The sequence below is a fragment of the Carassius carassius genome, chromosome 38 (genome assembly GCF_963082965.1).
Source record: "Carassius carassius chromosome 38, fCarCar2.1, whole genome shotgun sequence".
Classification (NCBI taxonomy): domain Eukaryota; kingdom Metazoa; phylum Chordata; class Actinopteri; order Cypriniformes; family Cyprinidae; genus Carassius; species Carassius carassius.
Genome location: NC_081792.1, coordinates 28,247,511 through 28,258,150, shown reverse-complemented (window position 1 = coordinate 28,258,150; position 10,640 = coordinate 28,247,511). Strand labels below are relative to the sequence as shown.

The following is a 10,640-nucleotide window of genomic DNA, read 5'->3' as shown; positions in this document are numbered from 1 at the left end:
CAAGCAGTTTCATTCTTACCATTACTTTTATTGTTTTCAAAATGTACTCATTAGAACTGAAAATATAAGAAGTTTTGCCTGATGGTTCTAGTAAACATACATCATAATAATACAGCACCATATTCATACTCTCTGATGCATTTATTTTTTTTCTTTCTTGTATTTAACTTACAATGAAACTACTAACCTATGATATTACTTTGATTTTCCATTTTAGTTTAATTGTTAGTTATTTTGCTGTGTTTTTTGTTTTTGTTTTACTATATGACTATTATATATTGTATATATAAGCCGAAATAGTTTTGGGTCACAATTTATTTTAAGGTCCATTTTTTGTTATTAACAAACCATGAATTATAAGACTTTTGCCTCAGTGAACTTTTGGTTCTAGTAAACACGCATTATTCTAATAAGAGTGAAAAAAAGTTTTCTTTTCTGAATTGCATCGTGATAAACTTGGATATTTTAGAAACTACTTTTTTCTCCTATTTAGTTTCCATTTTAATTTGTTAAACGTTAAATATTTATTTATTTCAGTTTTAGTTATTTTATAGATTTATAAATTTAAACTAAATGAAATGTTGCTCTTGCAACTATCTGAAAAAAAAATTATATATCCAATATATCCAATTATATATATATATATCCAATTATATATATATATATATATATATATATATTTGTAATACTGTTTTCCTAAAAGTTAAACACATTTTATTATCATACAGCAACAATATTGTAGGAATTTAATTATTTTTATTTTCTGAATTGCATCTTTATAAACTTGGATATTTTAGTTTAGAGAAAATGTTATTAGAATATATTAGAATATTACGGAGCCACACATATAGCATGCAAGAAAAAAAATTTGTGTGCACAATTTACTAATTTGTTCCCTTGATGTACTAAAACATGAGCACAATTACTATTTCGTTCCCTCCATATGCTAAATCGTGCGCACAATTTATAAATCGAGGGAACAAAATAGTAAATCGTGCAATCAATGTAGCCTACAATTTTTTTCTCATGCCATGTGCGGGGCTCCGAATATAAACATTTTGGCATGAGGTTTTTTGTTGTTGTCTCAATTGCATCTTCATGATACATTTGTATCTCTGAAACAAAACAAGTTCTGAAAAGGTTTTCTGGCAGACGAGCAGTAACAGAAATCTCGTGTGTAGCAACACTTACTTTAACTGACTGAACAAACGTATCCTGGCCTGCAGCTAAAACGACAACTAGTGCAGTTATAGGGAGTATTAATTTAAGAAATGTTTGTTCAGGTGAATCTGAATTAGATCCAGATAAACCTCATTCCTGCTTTGTGGTTGTAATGTGTGAAGGTGACATTGCAGCAACTTAATTTAACAATTCAATGCACACTGTGTAAACTGAAATACTAGAGTAAATACAAGACATGGTTAGCAAACCTTGAACATTCATATCTAAATGCACATGAGCGATTTAAGAAAATTTCCATTACAAAATTATTTTAATGTTCTTTAATGGAATTTTTTTTTTTTACAAAAAAATAACAAAATCAGATTTTTTTTTTTTAGTTGTAAAAATATTTTTATTTTTATTATTTTTAATTTTGAAATAATTTTCACTAGTATTTTTCATTTCCGTTTTAATTTTAATTAAATTTTTAGTATTAAAAAAAAACATTATTTCAGTTTTAGTTTGAGTTATTTTCGTAAAGTAAGTTAAATTAAATGAAAATTAGAAATGTTTGATTTCAGTTTCAGTTAACTATTTATGTAACCATTTTTATTTATTTATTTATTTATTTATTAATGGTTTTAAGTTGTATTTTTTGTAAATCACCTCTCATCATAAGAGTTTTTTTTATGTATTAAAATTTTTTTTCTTGGATACATATGAACATTAATTAAAATATTAATTATACAAATTTAAAATTGTAATTTTGTAAGCATTCTGTGAATGTTACTTTTAAAATGTTCTAAAGCATGTAGTAACAGTTACATGAACGTCCAATTTAGACATTCCAGCAGTAAAACGTTCCATAAACAACGTATAAATACCATTTTCAGAACGTTCAGATAACGTTGAATGATATTCTGTTAATGTTACTTGAGGAACGTTTGTTCATAGCTTTGAGAGATCCTTGCTTTGTCAGGGTTATGAGTTACCATTATAGTTTTTTTTTTCATTTCAATTATAATTTTAGTTAAAGTTTCAGTGATTTTGTTGTGCTCTTTAGTCAGTTTTATTAGTTATTCTACATATTTTTTGTTCATTTTAGTTAGTTTGAGTTATTTTACATTAAGTTAAAGTAAAAGAAAACGGAATTTCCTTTGGAAACTAGCTGAAATAGAATGTTTACGTAACATTAAAAAAAATTATAATAATGGAAATAAATGTTAACATGGTTTCTCACTGGTTCAAGTCCTGCACCTTCAAGTCCGTGATTTTCTGGTTTAGATATGACTCAGGTCCACTTCTGATGTAAGTATGTGAGTTTTTTCCTTCCATTTTACCACCTGCAATGAAAAATAAATAAATAAACACAAGTCTGTGGTTTATACCGCAATATAAATGTGTCCATTTTAACCATCATGTGATGCAAGGTCACTTTAAAACTTGCATGGATTGTGTGTAATCAGAGCTAGTGTTACTCTGCTGTGTTCTCAATCACAGCCAGCATCTGTTGATGAGGATAAAAACGCTCAGATTAAGACGAGTTGATTTGGTGAAGGTTATGCTGAAGGTTCATCTTGGACAGTCAGATTCTTCCTTCTCTAATCTTCACATTATCACTCATGTGATGCTCTGGAAAGCAAGACAAATGAATGCAAAGGTTAAAAAGGAAGAAAAAAAAAGTTTGGTAATGGTTCAGCAGATTAAATTGAGTCATATTTATCAGTTTTTTGTAAATGGGGGATTAATGTAATCTCAACCACAGACATGTTTACAGACAAAAAAGGTCTTGATAAGAAGCGTATACTATGCTGAATACAGATTTTTATTAGTGAATATTGTATGTAGGTCTACATGATCATATACCTCAGATTTATGTTTCATAATTTAGCAGCCACTTTTATGTAAAGTGACTTATAAAACCTCAAGCTATTTACATTAGGAGTTATGCACTGGAAAGATAGTACAGAAAACATAATTACTATGTTTGCATAATTATATGCATTCAGAAATGTAGAGAAAATAAAATTTGTATTATCAGCACTATATTCATTTATAAAGCCTAATTGTCATGCTGTTTATTTACCACAATAATAATAACAACAACAACAACAACAATAATAATTCAGCCCAAATCTACTTAAACGTCTAAAAATATTTAACATGCAAATTAGTTTTTCTAGACACGCCTCCTCACACTCTGTGTCAACGCTGATTGGTCGCGCGTGCCCTCATTAGCAAGCAGTGGGCGTGTCCACAGCCTGTCTCTCGGATGAATGAGTAGAGCGCTTCAGTCGCGCATCGGGCAGCGAGCGAGAACTCAGCCGCTCACCGGCGCTCAGAATGCAGCTTCTACTGTGAACTCATCCCGCTCCCGTTCCCTGTGACGACAACACTGAACGGGAAACATGTGGAACACTAAAAGGGGAACCTACCTTCACAGCAAAGGAGAGTTATGGGTAAGTTACTTACACTCATGAAAACTGCATTCACCATGGCATCGAATTCTCGTAACACTTAATAACTGGTTACTCAGTATATTATATATATAAATATATATTATCAGATTTATGATTCTATGTCTAATAAGTATTTGGAGGGATTGTATAGTCATTCTGTATCATATTGAGTTATGTTAATAACCTATTACTCAATGATTTATGTGTTAACAAAAATGACTTGAGCATATAGTATTACGATTTCATTTACAGGTTCATTGCAGACCCTTGAACAGTGATAATCATATTTTCTGTAAAAATATCTTTGTGTTTAGTTAAAACTGGTACCACCACCACTCTCATCCAAATATGTATAGAGAGATAGAGAGAGAAAGAGAGAGAGAGGGGCTATTTGTAGAAACTATGACAGGTTATCATGGTAAATAATGGTGTAAATATTTTACCATGTCAGTAAGGGTGGAGGACACATAGTAATGTTAAACCCAACTATATGCAAAAGATAGTTGCAGTAAATATATACAATGGTTTCTTGATCATTTCTATGTATACTTGCCAGTGTTTTGCTTCTTTTTAAATAGTTTTCTGTTATTTATTTTAGGGTTTGTTCATCCTCCTCTTGTACACCAGTCCACTCTCCTGCTCGTCAAATTTCAGTCACCTCATCTATAAGATAAAAGAAGGATTACCTAAAGGAACACTCATAGGGGCTATCAGTACGGACTTAAAATTGGATCTTTCCGTCAATCCTCCTCGTTCGTTCAATCTGGAGCTAAAGACGGCCAGACAGCAGTACGTGAATCTGAATAACACGACGGGGGAGCTGTTCACATCTGCTGTGGAGATTGACAGAGAGGCTCTGTGTGCAGAGTCCCACGAGGGCCAGGGCTGCACAATCTTTCTGGACGTGCTTATCCTTCCTCAGCAGTTCTTTCAGCTGGTTAAGATTAAAATCATTATAGAGGATGTGAATGACAACCGTCCGCATTTCCCTGTTGGCGAAATCAGGGTGTTTGTGCCGGAGAACGCACCTGTTAACGCAAGGTTTGCGGTGGAGCAGTCTGCAATAGATCCCGACATCGGGATTCACAGCGTTCAAACATACTGGCTTGTAAATGACTATGGTGTTTTCACATTAGATGTAGAGGAGAACGAAGGTGGTGAACTGACACCCTTTCTAATCATTACCGAGTCTCTTGATAGAGAGACAAAAGCTGAGTATGTGACTGACATTATAGCTGAGGACGGAGGCTCTCCGCCGCTTCTAGGCACTGCAACTCTGAGGATTATCATCACAGATGTCAACGACAACTGCCCCAAGTTTACAGAGTCACAAGTGAACGTTACTCTTTATGGAAACGCTTCTAAGGGCATGCAACTAGCTCATCTACAAACCTACGATCCAGATGAGGGAGCCAACGCCTTGATCACTTATGCTTTCAGCGAACGGGTCACTCAGGAAAGCAGAAACCTGTTTCATTTGGATACAAACACAGGGGTTCTTAAACTAGCAGCAAAGATTGACAACAACACCGGAAAACTCTACAAACTAATTGTGCTGGCCAATGGGCCAACTTGTATTCCAGAAGTTGCAACAGTTACCATTCATGTTATCAAACAGCTCTCTGGCCCTCCGGTGGTTATCCCACGTTACATTGCTTCTGAGAAGGACGGTGTTGTGAGTATAAGTGAATCAGAGCCAGCGTTTTCACCCATTGCTTTGTTTACCATCAAAAACACTGAGCCACAGCAGAAGATAGAATGTCTTCTTGAAGGTACAGGTCCATTTAGGCTTGTACCATATGAGCGTTTTAAAAATGAGTACCTGCTTGAGACCACCGAGCTATTGGATTATGAGCAGCAACAGGATTATGAAATTGTCATTGTGGTTCGTAACTCTCATGGATTAGTAGTTAACACTGTAGTGAAGGTCCATGTGCTGGACGTTAACGACAATGCTCCGGTTTTCAAGCAGTCCTTCATTGACATCACAGTGGAGGAGAACAACCCACCAAATACATTCCTCGCTCAGCTTCAGGCCACCGATGCAGACAGTGAAAGCAGAGGCGAGGTGTATTACCTACTCGGCGCTGACGCTCCCACCATTTTTGACTTGGATCGGTCAACCGGGGTACTGACGGTGTCCACTTCTCTTGACCGAGAGGAAAAGGAGACGTATCGTTTCATCGTGCGAGCCATAGACCGTGGCACGCCGAGAAAGGAATCAATCGCCACTGTGATTATCACCGTCCAGGATCGCAATGACAACAGTCCACGGTTCATCAACAAAGACTTCACCTTCTTTGTGCCGGAGAACTTTCCAGGTTTTGGGGAAATTGGCGCTCTTACTGTTACGGATGCAGATGCTGGGGAGAACGGCTGGGTGGCGTTGTCCATTCTTAATGGGAGCGACATTTTTGTGATTGACACCGGACGAGGAGCGCTGCGGGCCAAGACCTCTCTGGACCGGGAGCAACAGGGAACGTACTACATTTGGATCGAGGCAACTGACGGAGGCAAACCTGCTCTTTCTTGCATCACAATGGTGACTGTTCTCCTCCTGGATGTCAACGACAACCCTCCAACTGTTCTTTTCCCCCAGTCCAACCAGTCGTACATGTTGGTGCTTCCCAACACGCTTCCAGGAACGTCTATAACGGAGGTTTACGCGGTGGACCGGGACACTGGAATGAATGCTGTTATTGCGTACAGCATCATCAAGAGAACAGATGGAGAGCCGGGCTCATTTGACATTGACCCCTACACGGGAAATATCACCTTGAGGAAATCCTTAAGTAATCGAGGCCTCTACAGTTTGTGGGTTAAAGTCAGGGACCACGGTCAACCAGAACTCTACTCTACCGTACTGGTCAACCTGTTTGTGAATGAGACAGTCAGCAATGAGACCCTCATTCAGAGTTTGTTGCCCAGAAGTGTAGATATTGACCATGGTGTGCTTCCTCCAGATAAGGAAGGGAGGAAAGGTGAACAAGTGCCAAATCTGTGTGGCGAGTACCAAGTGTTACTGCTTGCACTGACGGCTACCTGCCTTGGATTATTTCTGACCGTTTTGTCGCTGGTGATGTTCATCTGCTGCAAGAAAAGAAAACCGAAAAAGAAGAGGTTAGAGAGTGAGATTCCTTTAAATCTCATCAACCAAGAAATGGTGGTCAAGAACCTAATGGAAATTTCAAACATCTGACACTACAAAAGTGATGCCCAAATTAGTCTGTTTACAATGTGTTTTGTGAATTTTCTTAATTATATGATTTGAAAATATGGTGTATATATTGTGCATACAGTATGTTTTATAACTATGATGAAACCTTCATATATATATATATATATATATATATATATATATATATATATATAGACAAGATTGCTGCAAAGTATGAAGATTTTGCTTTTTGCATTTGTTGCCCAATACGCTTTTAATGCAATTTATCTTACAATGGTGCCCTCGGCAGTGTGTTGTGTCAAATTGTCAGACCTCTTTTATATGCCTGTCTCTGAAGCCCAATGGAATGATGTTCCCTTTCAGATGTAGTGCTCCTTATGTTGGTCAACACCCTTCCCTCAGTTATAAACAGGTGTTGTTGGACATTTTGTGTTTTCTGTAGGATACTAGGTCGGTGTGCAATGTCCTAATGAGTCTCTTAAACCCTAAAATGTCTTGGTTCCTCCACACGGTTTGTTCAGACCTGTTTGTGATGACTTTTGTGCACTCAGCTCAAAACCTTTCTTCAAAGCAACTAAAGCTACATTTCTCTGATCTCATGTCTGTGTAAGCAAAGAATTCATGAACATTAAAGTGCTTTATTTTCTTAATAGCTTAGATATGATTTCCTTTCATGTGTTACTAGCTAAACTGGTATTAGATGTGGACTCAGCAATTGCGTTGCAGAAGTCATGCTCAAAAAGTTGTCATTTGTTTAGGAACATTTAAGCAGCATAAGGTTTTCAAATATGGGTCTTGAAAATGTTTATCATAAGGATAATTCAAAAACCATCTCAGTGTTTGATTTGGCTGTGTCGGGTATCATTTACAAGTTGAAGTACGTCTTTCTCGGAATGTGTTTGGACACATAATATTGCAGTTTTCTATGGAAATTGTATAATGCAAAGGGTTATCAGGAACAGTTTGTCATCTTATCGGAGACCAAATCACAAACTTATTTACACTGAAAAACGACATTCAGTGAATCAAGATGGAGATATAGTAGTGTGCTGCTGGTGCCCAAAAACTATGAAAAAGATCCTGTGTGATTATATTCTTCAAAAGAATACATGTAAACATGAATGTTGAAGTCAAACAATGTTAACTTCATTATAATTTCATGTTCTTTTCAAGCAGCTATAGCATTACGGTAAAGCCTGATGGCGATTCTTTACTGAGGCTTTTGGTTGTTGTGTGTTTGGCATCTCATTCTGCTCTTTTTAATCTACCTCTTTGTGTCAGACCAATAAGGTGGCTTCTCCAGTGTCCCGACCCATTTCAGGGGTCAGATCAGGAGTATGTGTTTGGCTTGTCATCACTCGTGGAACACCATTCAACTCTCTTAAACAGACTAGCATAGTATGGCCGCTCGCCACTTCTATTATTCCAAAAACCAGTTTGGTTGCATTTTTTCCTTTCTCTCTCTGGAACGCTCTAAAACTCCACAATGGAAAGCAGTCATTTAAAATCACAAGAAGCTGAAGGACAGAAAATGTATGGCTTTGCAGTGCACAGGTTGCGAGTAGGGCCTGTTATCTGGGGTCAGGTTAACTGCTTAATTTGCTCACTTAAAGCAGCAAGAAACTGAAATCCACCAGCATGCATTTGAGTACAATTTCATCCGTGGGTAAAGGTTAGATTAAAAAATAAATGCATGTAGCATATTATCCAATTCTTTGAAAGTGGTGGTGTTAGCAACGCCAAGGTTGTGCGTTCAATTCACAGGGATATTTACTGTATGCACTGTATTTCCCCAAAACATTGTAGGTTGCTTCAGATTAAAGCATTTGGCGAATGCATAAGTGTAAAATAATTACTTTGCATTCAACATTTACATTTTATCAGTCCTCGTTTCTCTGGGAATCAAACCCATGACATTGTTATTGCTAGCACCATGCTCTACTGTTTGAACTACAGTTAAGCCACAATTAAATTTACAATAATGAATTTAGAAAATACTTTTACACATTTGATCAGTTCATTAGCTTGGCATTGCTAGTGGCATGATCTACAGGAAAACCCAGATTACATTTATGCTATTAATGGCTTTATACAAAGCAAATTACAGTATATAGCATTCGAGGTTTGCAGTTTATCAGTTCTTGTTTCCCTGGGAATCAAACCCATGACATTGGCGTTGCTAGTGTCATGCTGTTTGAGCTGCTGGAAAACCCCAACGACATTTACATTTTTACATTTATCAAACACTTCTGTCCAAAGCAATTTACACTGCATTCACATTTACATTTTATCAGTTCTTGTTCACCTTGGAATTGAACCCATGACCTTAGCGTTATCAATGCCATACTCTACTGTTTGAGTTACAGGAAAACCTCAGTTAAATTTACAACAATGATATTACCCAAATTTCACACTTAATTTAAGGTATACATTCGATCAGTTCATGAATTCGCTGGGAATCAAACCCATGACCTTAGCTTTGCTGGTGGCATGATCTACTGTTTGATTTACACAAAAGCCCCAATCACATTTACTTTAACGCTTTTAATGTTTTTATACATTAAAGGTACACATTTTATCAGTTCTTGTTTCCCTGGGAATAAAACCCATGACCTTGGCATTTCCAAAGCAACTTGCATTGCATTCAATGAATGCATTTACATTTTGTAACTTTTGTTTGCCTGGAAACTAGCACCATGCTTAACTGTTTGAGCTACAGGAAAACCCCAATTACATTTACAGTAATGCATTTAAAATATGTTTTTATGCAAAGTAACTTTGCATTCAAGGTATACATTTGATCAGTTCATGCATTCCCTAGGAACTGAACCCATGACCTTGGCATTGCTAGTCTCATGATCTACTGTTTGAACTTCATTGTTAAGAAAAATAATGGCACTGTAACAAGCCTTGGGACTGTATTAGCTAAAATAAAGTTTAATAGCATTAGATGTTTGTTCAGTTCACTAACCCTAAATATAAACTATAATAACTGATTCTATATTTAGCAAACACAACTAAATACATGAAAATGAAACCGAAATCACATCCCTCGGAAGCAGTTTAAACTTATAGATAAAAATATCTATAATAGAAGAATATGTCATACTGTAGAAGTACATTATAGAATATGCCTTAATCATATTATGTAAGAGTGCAGCCTCTCAGTGAGTTTATTTAATACGTCCACTATGATGGGGTTTGATCAGGTCAGATTTAATCTGAGCTTTCCTTTGTGTTGATTACTCATGTCACTCTATAAGTATGTGTGTATATTCTCACTCCTCCAGCATACAATCAGCTTTCCTCTCCGCTTTCCCACCTGGCCAGACGGTTATGTGCCTCTCGAGGCCCCAGACGTCCCTCTGCATCTGCTCGACGTGACCAACACAAACAGAACATTAGCCTGGAGATGTACAGCCTAATTGCTCTCGTATTGATGAAGGACCTGTTAGAGACCCACAACAAACAGCCTCTAATTAATAAAATACACTTCATTCCCTTTCTGCTCCAGCTCTCCATCTGATTGCTGCTTGGAGTGAAATGCTGCTACCAAAAAGAGCTGTTCAAATTTAATTAAGGTTCTTTTGTCCATCGGGATTATTGTGTTTAAAGTACAACTGCTAAAATTTTTCTTGTTAAAGATGGTGTTGAGTTCATCATTTTCTCCAAACTTGGCACTTTAAGCGCTTCTCAGAAACCAGACCAGCATGTTTTTGAAGTGGTTAGTGGCCTTTCCCGACTCTTGGCACTGTTTGCCATTCCAAATAACATGATAGCTATCTACTTTGCAGACAGAAGGTGCTTGAAACTGACTCGCTGCCTCTGAATCATGCCCACAG

General features: G+C 36.6%; 1 protein-coding gene across 1 annotated transcript; it reads left to right on the top strand.

Moving 5' to 3' along the window:
* Positions 1–3,400: 3,400 nt before the first annotated feature.
* Positions 3,401–6,878, top strand: LOC132119717 (protocadherin-20-like). The gene is made up of 2 exons (XM_059529911.1): positions 3,401–3,620; positions 4,219–6,878. The coding sequence occupies exons 1-2, from the start codon at positions 3,570–3,572 to the stop codon at positions 6,817–6,819; spliced, it is 2,652 nt and encodes an 883-aa protein (XP_059385894.1). The 5' UTR covers positions 3,401–3,569; the 3' UTR covers positions 6,820–6,878.
* The last annotated feature ends 3,762 nt before the right edge of the window (positions 6,879–10,640 follow it).

Bases quoted from the DNA above. Each gene is read 5' to 3' on its own strand.
- LOC132119717 (XM_059529911.1), top strand. From the start codon at position 3,570: ATGTGGAACACTAAAAGGGGAACCTACCTTCACAGCAAAGGAGAGTTA. The intron at 3,621-4,218 runs GTAAGTTACTTA...TATTTATTTTAG, and splicing joins ACAGCAAAGGAGAGTTATGG to GGTTTGTTCATCCTCCTCTT.